We start from the raw sequence: 14,872 nt of genomic DNA, 5'->3' as shown, positions 1-14,872 counted from the left end.
AGTAATTCACCTCCTGACCCCCAAAGCCTGTCTACCATCTACAGGGCACAAGTCAGAAATGAAAACGAATAAAATTCTCCCCACTTTCCTGGATGATTGTACCTCCATCAACACTCAAGAAGCTGGGCACCATCAGGACAAAGCAGCTCTCTTGATTGGCACAACCACAAAAGTTCACTTCCTCCACCCCAGCAGTATGGACCAACTACAAGATGCACTGCAGAAATTCATCAAAGCACTTTCCAAATCCAGGTTACCTTCCATCTGAAGGACAAGGGTAGCAGATACATGGGCACACCAACATCTGCAGCTTCTCCTCTAAGCCACTCACCATCACAATTTAGAAATAGATTGCCATTCCTTCACTGTTGCTGGGTCACATTCCTGGATCTCTCTCCTGCATCTCTCTCCTGGACAGCAATAGGAAGCACCAGCTTTCAGAGCGATGCTCCTTCATCAGGTGGTTGCTCCGAAAGCTAGTGCTTCCAATTAAACCTGTTGGACAATGACCTGGTATTGTGAGATTTCTAACTTTGTATACCCCAGTCTAACACTGGCACCTCCAAAACACAACTGAACAGCAATATGGGTGTACTTAAAATAAAAAGGGATGCAGCAGTTTAACACGACAACTCAACACCATCTTCTGTAGAGAATCTAAGGGCGGGCCAGAAATGCTGACCCAGCCAGTGATGCCCACGTCCTGTGAATGTAAATGCATTGGGAGGGGATTCAGAGGAAGTTTCTTTTTAAAATTAGATTAGATTATCTACAGTATGGAAACAAGAATAACCCGCCCATTTCCCTCCGAATAATGCACCTAGCACTATGGGTAATTTAGCATGGCCAAAACACATAACCTGCACATCTTTGGATTGTGGGAGGAAACTGTAATCAGTGGGTTAATTTTTGAGAAAAGGTTGGACAAGCTGGGTTGCTCTCACTGGAGTTTAAATGATGAGGAGTGATTTCATTGAAGTGTATAAGATCCTGAATGGTCTTGATAGGTGGAAATGGAGATTATATTTCCTCTTGTGGGTCAGTCAGAACAAAGAGGCATTGCTTTAAAATGAAAGGTCACCCTTTTAGGACAGAGATCAGGAGATTTTTTTTCCCCAGCAGAGGGCTGGTCCACTTTGGATCTGTGATTCAGAAGGTGGTGAATTTGGGGTCAATGAATATTCTTAATCCAGAAGTAGATATGTTGTTGCTTGGCAAGGAAATGAAAGGTTATCGGGATAGATGGGAATGTGGAATTTAAAATTCAGAAAACTCAGTCTAATTAAATTAAATGGCAGAAGCGTCATTGGAGGTACACTCATCCAGGCAATTGGGGAGTATTTCACTCATTTTCATTCCTGACTTGTGCCTTGAATGGTCCATTTCTGCTCCTATTTTTGTACGTTTGTGTGCATCAGCCATACACTCTCACCATTCATCTCCTCGTCATCTCTTGCAAAGTCACAATTTGGAGGTGCTGGTGTTGGACGGGGGTGGACAAAGTTAAAAATCACACAAAACCAGATTATAGTCCAACAGGTTTATTTGGAAGCACCAGCTTTCAGAGCGCTGCTCCTTCATCAGGTGTAACTTTTGTTATACTCCACAATCACCTGAGGAAGGAGCGAAGCTCCAAAAGCTAGTGTTTCCAAATAAACCTGTTGGACTATAACCTGGTGGTGTGAGACTTTTAACTTTGCAAATGTATTGCAAATTAGTTCTGGGCAAAGTAGAAATAGAATTTAAGGTATTTATCCGTCCAACAGTCTTTGGAATGTTATTAATTAGTGGTCTACTTTGCCCAGATTTTCTTAGTGGATTGGATGTCCACTCCAACCCAGTTTAATGCTCCTTCTAGGGCTCAGTAATAGGAGAAGAATGGGTGGATTGGAAGGAGTGACCCTGGAGATGTATCTTCCTGTCCACACAAATCAGATACTCGTGAGCCTGCAGGAAACAGGCTCCTACCTCAGGAGTTGTCCAGTCAGTCTGTTTCTCCATTTTATGGAGTAAGGCAGCCATGTAGCAATGCTTGAGCATTTCCCAATTGCTTGCTGGAGGAAACTTCCAAAGTTGCTCCTTTTTACAGGAAGATGCAAACATAGGAAGTTAGAAACAAAAGTGAAAAAGCATGCAAGTGTGGAATAGAGTAAATCTTACCAGCTGGCAAGAAAGTCGAGGAATGAAAGATGAATAGAAAATCTGAAATTTACTCCATGGCTAACCAGATGAAAATGCCCATTTTCCACATGCTTATCCTTACCATTGGAGGGTCTTCACCATCTCCAACCTCATTGCCCACAATGACACAGATCTCTACCGTGTCTTAGGTTGAAGTAAAGTTGAAGAGCCTGCATCTCTATCAAGTGAGGTACAAGCTGGTGCATTGGGGAGATCAGGCAGCAGACACACTGATCTTTGTGGAAGTGTCCCCTCTGACCTGTGGCTGAGGGGCAGACAGTGCTGCTCCTGGCTTTGTTGGTCTTGGGCTCTCCTCATATTCAACTCCTCATATGCAGGAAGAGTGAAGCAGGAGACCAGGTAAATTGATTTCCCAGGAGTTGTCAAGCAGCGAAGGGACACTCTCAGAAGAATTGCTGTGAGCAGCTCTGAGTTATGGCGCTCGACCCTAGTCTTTTCACTGCAGATCGTGAGGTGTTGCTGGCAGCTCAGAAAGTAAATGCGCTGTGTGCTAAAACCAGAATCATTGGTTAAAATACAACTTGATCTTTTTTTCCAATATTTAAATTCCTTGCTCAGCATCTTAATAGGCTGATCGCTCACTTTCAAACCCAGAAATTCGTGGGATGATAGCAGGATTTAACTCAGTTATTTTGAGGGGATTTAATGCCATAGTTTTCCTGAAACCAGCATACCTTAGCTGGAAAAATTCCCCTAAATATTCTGCAATAACCTGTGTAACCTCGAGAAGATGAACGAGCTGAATGTTTCCTTCCAGTTGTATATAAATAGGTACAGATCATTTTTGAGCTAAAGAACAAGTTGGATTACAGCGCTGGATAGATTATTAACCTCAGGGAAAATGTGAGAAAGATTTATGAGGCCAATTGCAAATCAGTTTAAAAATCAGTTAAAAATTAGAGTTGGTTTTCAGACTGAGACACATTCAGAAGGGCAAACTAAAATAACTGAATCTAATTTGTTGCTATCACAAACATTATTTATACTAGAACATGTTGGATTAGTTTTATACAACTATAATTTGTTAGCATGAGCTCTTCAATAATTAAATACTGACGCCTCAATATTCAAACGGATTTGAACTTTGCCACACTCAATTTTTACTGTTGTCTCCAATATAATATGTAGAATGTTTGGTGGGTGGGGGAATGGGAGGGCAGGGGCGCTGGAGATTGGCTAGGTGGGGTGAATGTGACTTTGAACAAACACCATTTAACAACAATTCCTATTCTATATATTTAAATGCCCATTTCTTGTTCTTCTAAGTCACAGATCATATTCCTTCCATATAGAGATGTACAGCATGGAAACAAACCCTGCGATCTAACTCATCCATACCAACCAGCTAGCCTAATCTAACCAGCATTTGGCCCATATCCCTCTAAACCCTTCCTATTCACATACCCATCCTTTTAAATGTCGTAATCGTACCAGCCTCCACCACTTCCTCTGGCAGCTCATTCCATACACGTACCACCCTTTGCATGAAAAAGTTGTCTCTTTTATATTTTTCCCCTCTCACCCTCAGCCTATGCCCTTTAGTTCTGGGCTCACCGACCCCAGGGAAAAGACTTTGCCTATTTACCCTATCCATGCCCCTCATCATTTTTGTAAACCTCTATAAGGTCACCCCTCAGCCTCAGATGTTCCAGTGAAAACAGCCCTAGCCTGTTCAGTCTCTCCCTGTAGCTTAAATGCTCCAACCCTGGCAACATCCTTGTGAATCTTTTCTAAACCCTTTCAAGTTTCACAACATCCTTCTGATAAAAGGGAGACCAGAATTGCACACAATATTACAAAAGTAGCCTAACCAATATCCTGTACAGCTGCAACATGACATCCCAACTCCTATAGTCAATGCTCTGACCATTTAAGGAAAGCATACCAAATGCCTTCTTCACTATCCTATTTACCTGCAACTCCACTTTCAAGGAGCTATGAACGTGCACTCCAAGGTCTCTTTGTTCAGCAATGCTTCCAAGGACCTTACCATTAAGTGTATAAGTCCTGCTAAGATTTGCTTTTCCAAAATGCAGCACCTTACATTTATCTGAATTAAACTCCATCTGCCACTTATCAGCCTATTTGCCCACCTGATCAAGATCCCATTGTAATCGAAGGTAACCTTCTTCGCTGTCTACTACACCTACAATTTTGGTGTCATCTGCAAACTTACTAATCATACCTCCTATGTTCACATCCAAAGCATGTACATAAATGATGAAAAGCAGTGGACCCTCTTGGCGTTATTCCTGGAACAACTGAGAATTAGTTTGAGATTATCTCATTTTAAATCAGTCATTATCACATGCCATGTTTCCTTTATCACTGTAACGAATGCACTTCTTCAGCACCTAATTGACCCTACTACAGGGTCACCCTGAGATGATATCTATAAATCCAAGTCTTTCCTTACTTAAATGTACTGTAACTCCTGACTCCAACAAGCTGGGGGCAGCGACATCATGTTCTCACCATCACACGCACACTGCTGTCCCTCCTGCACATTCAGGTTCTCCCACTGAGATGGTGGCTGTTTTGGCAGAGGTGGGTACTGCAGATGCTGGAGATTAGTCTCAAGATTAGAGTAGTGCTGGAAAAGCACAGGATGTCAGACAAAGATCAGGAAAATCGATGCTCCTCTCCGACTTATCACCTTTAACCCACCTTCATCCAACTACTTCACTGTCCATTACCTTCTCCCCAGCTCCACTCCTCTCCCATTTATCTCTCCACCCCCAAGGCTCCCAACGTCATTCTTGATGAAGGGCTTTTGCCCGAACCATCTGCTCCTCAGATGCTGCCTGACCTGCTGTGCTTTTCCAGCACCACTCTAATCTTGACTGTATTGTTTTGGTTCCAGTAACTTTTAACCAAATAAATGGAATGCCCACTGTCAGGTTCTAAACAAGTTTTGCTTCTGACTTATAGGGTAATCAGATTAGCTCTCCCCACCTTAACGACACAATTACGTGATTGCATTATCTCTGAGCTCTGGACTCGAAATTGAAAGTGAAAGAATGCCAACTGCTTTCACCACTTTCCAAGGACCAACTGGTACATGAGGAATTTATGGGTGCAATCTTCTCATTTGTGGTAGAAGTGTTTTGTAAAGTGAGAATCCTGGTGCCAAGACCCCAATGCCTTCGAGTGACATTTTTTCACACCATTGCCTGCCTTCCACCTCATTAAACATGCAATTGGGCTCTTTGGCAACTGTAATCATGTGGCATGAGAGGCAGAAGTCATTGCCAATGCCAAGGTTTGTCCATGGGCCTGGCACTGGCTCCATTTGAAAGCTCAGCTGCACACCCAGCATTTCAGACCCAGGAAGCCGGGAGCTACCCCTCACCCAGGGTCGTTCCATCGTTACAGCAGAACTGACATTTCTGTTGACAGTGCAGTTCTAAGATTGGTCTGGATAATTCCAAGTTTCATTTGTTCTCGAATATTAAATAGCATTTCATTGCTCAACCTTTACCTTTGAACATAATTCCATTGTAGTTGTATTTCTCCCAATTTACACTTTTTATTTTATCTTGAAATAATTAGGAAACCGTATGTGATGGATGGCAGTTATCGGAATGGGGGAATGTCTCAGATACAGTCACATAGATGGGTTAACTCCAGGAAGGGTAAGAGAGGTAGGCAGCTAGTGCAGGAGTCTTTTGTGGATATACCCATTTCAAACAAGCATTCTGTTTTGGAAAATGTAGGGGGTGATGGATTCTCAGGGGCACATAGCACGAACAGACAAGTTTCTGGTATTGAGGCTGGCTCTAATGCAACGAGGGGTACATCGGCTTCCAAGAGATCAATTGCGTTAGGGGATTCTGTAGTCAGAGGTATAGACAGATGTTTCTGTGGCCAGCAGAGAAAAAGCAGAATGGTGTATTGTTTCCCCGGTGCCAGGATCAAGGATGTTTCAGAGAGGGTGCAGAATGTTCTCACGGGGGAGAGGGGCCAGCAGGAGGTCATTGTCCACATTGGAACCAACGACATTGGAAGGGAAAAGGTTGAGATTCTGAAGGGAGATTACAGAGAGTTAGGCAGAAATTTAAAAAGGAGGTCCTCAAGGGTAGTAATATCTGGATTATTCCCAGTGCTATGAGCTATTGAGGGCAGGAATAGGAGGATAGAACAGATGAATGCATGGCTGAGGAGCTGATGTATGGGGGATGGATTCACATTCTTGGATCATTGGAATCTCTTTTGGGGTAGAAGTGACCTGTACAAGAAGGACAGATTGCACCTAAATTAGAAGGGGACTAATGTACTGGCAGGGAAATTTGCTAGAACTGCTTGGGAGGATTTAAACTAGTCAGGTGGGGGGAGATAGTGAGGAAAGAGATTGATCTAAGATGGGTACAGCTGAGAACAGAAGTGAGTCAAACAGTCAGGGCAGGCAGGGACAAGGTAGGCTAATAAATTTAACTGCATTTACTTCAATGCAAGGGGCCTAACAGGGAAGGCAAATGAACTCAGAACATGGTTAGGAACATGGGACTGGTATAGCATAGCAATTACGGAAACATGGCTCAGGGATGGGCAGGACTGGCAGCTTAAATGTTCCAGGATACAAATGCTACAGGAAGGATAGAAAGGGAGGCAAGAGAGGAGGGGGAGTGGCATTTTTGATAAGGGATAGCTTTACAGCTGTCCTGAGGGAGGATATTCCCGGAAATACATCCAGGGAAGTTACTTGGGTGGAACTGAGAAATAAGAAAGGGCTGATCACATTATTGATTGTATTATAGACCCCCCAATAGTCAGAGGGAAATTGAGAAACAAACTTGTAAGGAGATCTCAGCTATCTGTAAGAATAATAGGGTGGTTATGGTAGGGGATTTTAACTTTCCAAACATCGACCGGGACTGCCATAGTGCTAAAGGTTTAGATGGAGAGGAATTTCTTAAGTGTATACAAGACAAATTTCTGATTCAGTATGTGGATGTACCTCTACTACAGAAGGTGCAAAACTTGACCTACTCTTGGGAAATAAGGCAGGGCGGGTGACTGAAGTGTCAATGGGGAAGCACTTTGGGGCCAGCGACCATAATTCTATTTGTTTCAAAACATTGATGGAAAAGGATAGACCAGATCTAAAATCTGAAGTTCTAAGTTGGAGAAAGGCCAATTTTGACAGTATTAGGCAAGAACTTTTGAAAGCTGATTGGAGGCAGATGTTCGCAGATAAAGGGACGGCTGGAAAATAGGAAGCCTTCAGAAATGAGATAACAAGAGAAAGTACATTCCTGTCAGGGTGAAAGGGAAGGTTGGTAGGTTTGGGAATACTGGATGACTTAAGAAATTGAGGTTCTGGATCAGTGGTGCTGGAAGAGCACAGCAGTTCAAGCAGCATCCAACGAGCTGCTCATTGGATGCTGCCTGAACTGCTGTGCTCTTCCAGCACCACTGATCTAGAATCTGGTTTCCAGCATCTGCAGTCATTGTTTTTACCTCATTAAGAAATTGAGGGTTTGGTTGAGAAAAAGAATGAAGCATATGTCAGGTATAGACAGGATAGATTAAATGAATCCTTAGAAAAGTATAAAAAAAGGAGTATACTTAAGAGGGAAATCAGGGACATGAGGTAGCTTTGGCAAATAGAGTTAAGGAGAATCCAAAGGGTTTTTACAAATACATTAAGGACAAAAGGGTAATTAGGGAGAGAATAGGGCCCCTCAAAGATCAGCAAGGCGGCCTTTGTGTGGAGCCGCAGAAAATGGGGGAGATACTAAATAACTATTTTGCATCAGTATTTACTGTGGAAAAGAATATGGAAGTTACAGACTGTAGGGGTATAGATGGTGACATCTTGCAAAATGTCCAGATTACAGAGGTGGAAATGCTGGATGCCTTGAAATGGTTAAAGGTGGATAAACCCCCAGGACCTGATCAGGTGTACCCGAGAACTCTGTGGGAAGCTAGGGAAGTGATTGCTGGGCCTCTTGCTGAGATATTTGAATCATCGATAGTCACTGGTGAGGTGCCGGAAGACTGGAGGTTGGCAAACGTGGTGCCACTGTTTAAGAAGGGCGGTAAAGACAAGCCAAGGAACTACAGACCAGTGAGCCTGACCTCGGTGGTGGGCAAGTTGTTGGAGGGAATCCTGAGGGACAGGATGTACACGTATTTAGAAAGGCAAGGACAGATTTGGGATAGTCAACATGGCTTTGTGCGTGGGAAATCATGTCTCACAAACTTGATTGAGTTTCTTGAAGAAGTAACAAAGAAGACAGATGTGGGCAGAGCAGTAGATATGATCTATAAGGACTTCAGTAAGGCGTTCGACAAGGTTCCCCATGGGAGACTGATTAGCAAGGTTAGATCTCATGGAATACAGGGAGAACTAGCAATTTGGATACAGAACTGACTCAAAAGGTAGAAGACAGAGGGTGGAGGGTTGTTTTCCAGACTGGAGGCCTGTGAAGTGGAGTGCCACAAGGATCGGTGCTGGGCCCTCTACATTTTGTCATTAACATAAATGATTTGGATGTGAGCATAATAGGTATAGTTAGTAAGTTTGCAGATGACACCAAAATTGGAGGTGTAGTGGACAGCAGAGGGTTACCTCAGATTACAACAGGATCTGGACCAGATGGGCCAATGGGCTGAGAAGTGGAAGATGGAGTTTAATTCAGATAAATGCGAGGTGCTGCATTTTGGGAAAAAAAATCTTAGTAGGACTTATACACTTAATGGTAAGGTCTTAGGGAGTGTTGCTGAACAAAGAGACCTTGGAGTGCAGGTTCATAGCTCCCTGAAAGTGGAGTCGCAGGTAGATAGGATAGTGAAGGCGGCGTTTGGCATGCTTTCCTTTATTGGTAAGAGCATTGAGTACAGGAGTTGGGAGGTTATGTTGCAGCTGTACAGGATATTGGTTAGGCTACTGTTGGAATATTGCGTGCAATTCTGGTCTCCTTCCTATCGGAAAGATGTTGTGAAATTTGAAAGGGTTCAGAAAAGATTTACAAGGATGTTGCCAGGGTTGGAGCATCTCAGCTACAGGGAGAGCCTGAACAGGCTGGGGCTGTTTTCCCTGGAGCGTCGGAGGCTGAGGGGTGACCTTAGAGAGGTTTACAAAATTATGAGGGGCATGGATAAGATAAATAGGCAAAGTCTTTTCCCTGGGGTCGGGGAGTCCAGAACTAGAGGGCATAGGTTTAGGGTGAGAGGGGAAAGATATAAAAGAGACCTAAGGGGCAACTTTTTCATGCAGAGGGAAGTACGTGTATGGAATGAGCTGGCAGAGGAAGTAGTGGAGGCTGGTACAATTACAACATTTAAGAGGCATTTGGATGGGTATATGAATAGGAAGGGTTTGGAGGGACATGGACCGGGTGCTGGCAGGTGGGACTAGATTGGGCTGGGATATCAGGTCAGCATGGACGGGTTGGACCAAAGGGTCTGTTTCCATGCTGTACATCTCTATGACACTAAACCAATTCTCTAATGCAGCCAAGCAGGACACCACCAGTTCTACTGTCACAGACTGCCCTCTAGTTTTGGATTCCTTACCTGATGGAAAAGACTTTGACTATTCGCCCTATTCATTCAAATATATACAAAGGAGGATGTATACACAAGCACATCTACACACACACATGCAGATGTACAGATGCATGCAGATGTGCCCACGCAGAGATGCACACACATACACAAATGGAGATGTACACACAGAGAGGTGTATGCACACACGCACAAACATATGCAGATGTACACACACATACACGTATGCAGACGTACACAAATAGAGGTGGACATACACAGAGGTGTAGACACTGACGCGGAGATGTACACACACATTTTTATTGCACATCATTGACAGAATAGATAAAACTCCAGACTGTATCATAGCTAAGAATTCACTTTTTGTAACAGTTACAAAATTATCTTTAAAGATGTATAGGAAGATAGAGGCAAAGCCAGTCATTGCTTTTTTATTGACTTTGAGGATTTAAAACCAGCCTCCAGTCTTTGCTCAATCTCTTCAGCTCTTCCCACAAGAGACTTAAAATCATCCACCGCTTGCCAGAAAAAAAAACACCCTCTAAGTGTGCGTGGATCAATGAGCAGCGGTTAAATCTCCTGGCCTTAAAGAAACACCATGGAATAATATATTGTGCATTATGTGATACAATGCTCCTGTCAGAAAGCGACACATCTTCTGACATGTACATGAGCAATGCAATCAGAGATCCCTCATGTATATAAACATTGGGGCCAATAATTGTTTGATTAAAATAAAAAAAGAGACAGTTTTCTCCAATTGCTGCTTACCTAAAGAGTGTGCCGCTGTGGTTTTGGAGCTGAAGAAGCGTCCCAGCCCGAGGTCCCCCAGCTTGACTGCTCCTGTTGCAGTTATGAACACATTTGCTGGCTTGATGTCTAAGAATGAAAACAGAGAGTCAATCAATAATGAATGAGTGGTTTAAAAAGAGAAAGTCGTGAAGTCTTCATGGTGAGTGCGTTATACTGACATTTGTTTATGGTCTGTATATTATCAAAAGGTTTACTTTGACAGTTACTTTGTATCGCTTCATAAATATCATAAATAATATAATTTTCATCTCAGAGTCGCAAGCTCAGAATGGGTTCAAATTTCCATGACTCTTATTGTGATGTATAAAGAAAACTACCAACAGATTGAGTTGCATAATATCTCGGTAGCTGTATTTTCTTTGTATTCAGTCAAGGGACATGGGCATCACTGACAGGGTCAGCATCTGTTGCCCATCTCTTTAGTTGTCCCTGAGGTGGTGGTGAGCTGCCTTTTTGAACCACTGCAGTCCATGTGTTGTGGGTAGACCCACAATGCAGTTCAAGAGTAAATTCCAGGATTTTGACTCACACAGGGCCTAGATCATTCAACCATTTTGCTCAACTGCTTTTGGATTGCATTCTGAATCATGTTGTCACCCTACTTCCAGTCACTTTCAGTTCATATAGGTCAGTTGGTTTCACAGATTCATTCTACTACATGAGAAAGCACCACATCTGAATATTTTATTAACAAATCTGTTGCAAAGGAACCATAGTCTGCAGCATGACCATTTTCATTTCAAAAAGCCAAACCTCAGTCCAACTGTTGGAACAGAAGTCTATGCATTAACTGCTTTAGGCTATTTTTGAAAAAAATTCAAGGTAGGAAACAAGTAGCTCTTTTAAAAATAAGAGGGCATTTTTAAAAATGTTTATCATTCTTTCACTAGTATGCAGAATGCTACACATTGCTCTAAAAAAATGGAAAATATTCAAGAGGATGAAAATCGCTCTCCAAGTCCATTTATAGGCACTTCAGTGTCATGGCATATTTCAGGATTTGAATATAGAAAGGGCATCATGAGTTACTGACTGAGAATCATCTTCATCCTGACAGAAGGATAATAAAAACCGTAGAGCAAAAACAGAGTACAATGGTCTAAGTAGGAATCAGGCATCAGGAATCAAAACAAACCTGAACATCCACTGGCTTCTGGATTGCATCTTACAACATCACTGTGTGGATAAAATACCTGCAGTGTTTGAATTTGGCTCATTTTTCATTGGGGCCACTGAAGAGCAATAAAGAATAAGAACCATGGCTGATTTTCTCCCCCCTCCAAGGCCCAGTTCAAAGATCAAACATGGATCTTTCTTGATTGAATTGGTAACCTGTGCTGTGCTCTTACCCACTCATGGTATGGTGGCTGGTGGTCGCACTGTTAATGGCGGGCTGAAGGACATAACATGTGGAGATTTTGAAGAAGTGATTGTAAATGTTTTTAAACATCAAGCTATTTCCATGCAATGGATTGCTGAAAGAATAGTCAGTCATTCAGCTTGGCAAGCCAGTTAAAGGGAAATCCATTACTGTTAAAATACAGTCTGAATTAAACTGAAGAGCTCCTCAGTACATAATGGTTTTACAGTCAATTCTTATAAAGAGATTTGATAAATTAAATGTAAGTGCCAGCTTGCTCTTCAAAAACAGCAAAGTACCTGATGGCAGGAAATTCCTTTAATAGCACCAAATCTTCAGAGTAATTAGTGGCACGTGGAACTTGATGAGTGTCTGATCATTCACCACAAGTAGATGTGCCTAATGCATAAAACTGTAAATGTGATCTCTGTCAAAGCCCCTTATAATTTTGTTGCACATTGTTCGTAAAGGGGATTTTCCCTGGAGGAGACTGAATTGGCAACTTCCAGCTTGTCTAAGCTGAGGGAGTTGAAGGCTGACACCTGCACTGTTATTCACATAAGCACAAAGGGTGATCACAGCTTATACAGTTATTAAAAAACTTAGTGCTCCCTGAGAGTTTTAATCAGGCTTGAATTCCTCTTTAAATTCAGGCAATGTAGACAGGGGGAGCACATTGACTCTGTAGTCAGTCACTGTACACTGCTGAATAAACAACCCAGAATTAAATGATGCCCTGACTTTCCCCACTAAGCCCTCTGTGACCAGATACCAAGCTAATCAAATGTGCATGGTGTCTTCAGTCATTATGGTTGGAAGCAGAAGTGTCTATAACATGGGACATTCCCTGTGGACCTGTAGCCTGCAGCTACCCACTCCCCACATACACAGAGACAGACAGACACACATACACACGCGTCCCGCATGATCAATAAGGCAGAGTCGCAAACAGCTTTTCTTAACTTATCCTGTGCTCCTACTAAACTGAACTCTAGTTTTCGATGGAAAGGAATGCTTTTTTTTGTCTTTTTTTTACCTCTGTGCATCACCCTTCGGGAGTGCATGTGTTCAACGGCGCTGCATAGCTGCACAAAATATTTCCATATCGTTCTTTCTGGGATTAGCCTCTTTTGCTTTTTGAAGTACTGTAGAAATAATGAATAAAAGATGCATGAATAAACAATGAGATTTAGACTCAGGCACTATGACTCCAGGAACAAGTGCCATTCATGCTGCAATTGCTGAAACGTTGCATAACAAAAAGCATTATTCATACTTGCATTACCATTTAACTCGTTCGTTCCTCCACCAACATTTGGTGCTCCACTGATTTCTAATTACTTCAGTGAAACATCCTGATTAGTTTCTGTTCTCCGGATTGGTCACAAGTCCTTCGTTAGTAGAGGTGAGATTAATTAGGCTGCATCAATTAACCAAACCAGCTCTAAAAATAATCAGCATCTGTGAGGCTTCATTTGTTAACTCAAAGGCAGCCAAGAAAATGTTCCTCAAAACAAATTATTTAATTATTTTAAAAGGGATTTAAAAATCTTGCTGGATGCCAGAGCAAGCTCATTATCATTTTCTTGCTATTTTAATAAATTACGTGCCTCATAATTGCTTAAATCTAATCTACTGGATCGAATGTGACTGATAGCGCCATTTGTATGGTCCAACTACGTAATGAAAAGGATTATATAAACGATGCATTTGGCTACAGGATTATTTTATAGAATAATGAATATTGAGCAATGAATTGTAGACCTTACACTGTCATGTGTCTATATAGTCCCGTCTCCATATGATCCTATGTTTACAAAATAATGGATCTATGTATGCTACTACGACTGTAAATAATGTCTGTGTAGTTCCATTTCCATATGGTCCTGTTTGTTTGAATAATTCCAGTAAATGTAAATGTGACTTTCCAAAATTAATAAAAGATCTCAAAACTCAATCATCTGGCTGTCATATTCCATGAATCTTTATTCTTATTTTCATGACCATTGACTCAACTTAGCAGCACAAGTGAAAATCATAGAGTGGAAGCAGGCCATTCAGCCCATTGAGTCACACTGACCCTCCAAAGAGCATCCCACCCAGACCTAGCCCCCTACCCTATCCGTGCATTTCCCACTACTAATCTACCTAGCCTGCACATACTGAATACCATGGGCAATTTAGCATGGCAAAACCACCTAACCTGCACATCTTTGGACTGAGGGAGGAAACTGGAGCACCCAGAGGAGACCAACGCAGACATGAGAAAAATGTGTAAACTCCCCACACAGACAGTTACCTGAGGCTAGAATTGAACCTGGGTTCCTGGTGCCGAGAGGCATCAGTGCTAACCCACTGTGCCACCGTGCTGCCCAAAACATATGCAGGCAACTTCAATTTCATCCCATTTAAGGCTGCAGATGCCGTGAATTGCTCTTGATCGGGATGGTTGAAAAAGCATACCGTGCAATGCATTCATTACTAAACTATGAGGCAGCTCCCATTAGCTAGTGCCAAGCTAACTTAAGTACACTTACCAAACACTTTCTAATTGTTTAAAGTTAATAACGTAAGCAATACAGCAAACTGAAAGGGTACTGCCTATCATAAATGCTATCACAATATCAAAAATGCACATTTCAACATTTAATTCATTCACATGGGCAGTTTTAGGAATAAATATGAAATTCCACTGTCTATTTTAATTAAGGCATTAACCATTTTATTTGAATGCATTCGTAGCTGATATGTACACTACCATCTCAACTCCTTAATTAGAATATATTATATGGATAATTTACCATGCTAAAATAATTCAATCGAATATTTATAAATGCCCTTACACCAAAAAAAGTAAATTATTAAAGTGGAAAAACAATCTTATACACACAATTCTATAAATATTATTTTATTTTGAACTGAAAATTATTTGTTCAATGGCAAACTGGACTTATTCTTTTTTTTTATCTTTCATGTGCTTGACTA

At 41.9% G+C, this 14,872-nt stretch overlaps 1 protein-coding gene across 3 annotated transcripts in view; it reads right to left on the bottom strand.

The window, feature by feature from the left end:
• The window catches only part of LOC132825847 (serine/threonine-protein kinase Nek6-like), a 277,685-nt gene that overhangs the window by 79,952 nt on the left and 182,861 nt on the right, over positions 1-14,872 (bottom strand). For all 3 annotated transcript variants that reach the window (XM_060841397.1, XM_060841399.1, XM_060841400.1), the window contains exons 6-7: positions 12,924-13,032; positions 10,486-10,593 (exon numbers count right to left, since the gene is read on the bottom strand). In XM_060841397.1, the coding sequence (XP_060697380.1) occupies positions 10,486-10,593; positions 12,924-13,032 (217 nt within the window). The remainder of the gene's footprint in view (positions 1-10,485; positions 10,594-12,923; positions 13,033-14,872) is intronic.

The sequence above is a fragment of the Hemiscyllium ocellatum genome, chromosome 21, assembly GCF_020745735.1.
Source record: "Hemiscyllium ocellatum isolate sHemOce1 chromosome 21, sHemOce1.pat.X.cur, whole genome shotgun sequence".
In the NCBI taxonomy this organism is placed as follows: Eukaryota; Metazoa; Chordata; class Chondrichthyes; order Orectolobiformes; family Hemiscylliidae; genus Hemiscyllium; species Hemiscyllium ocellatum.
This window is presented reverse-complemented; position numbering and strand designations above follow the sequence as displayed.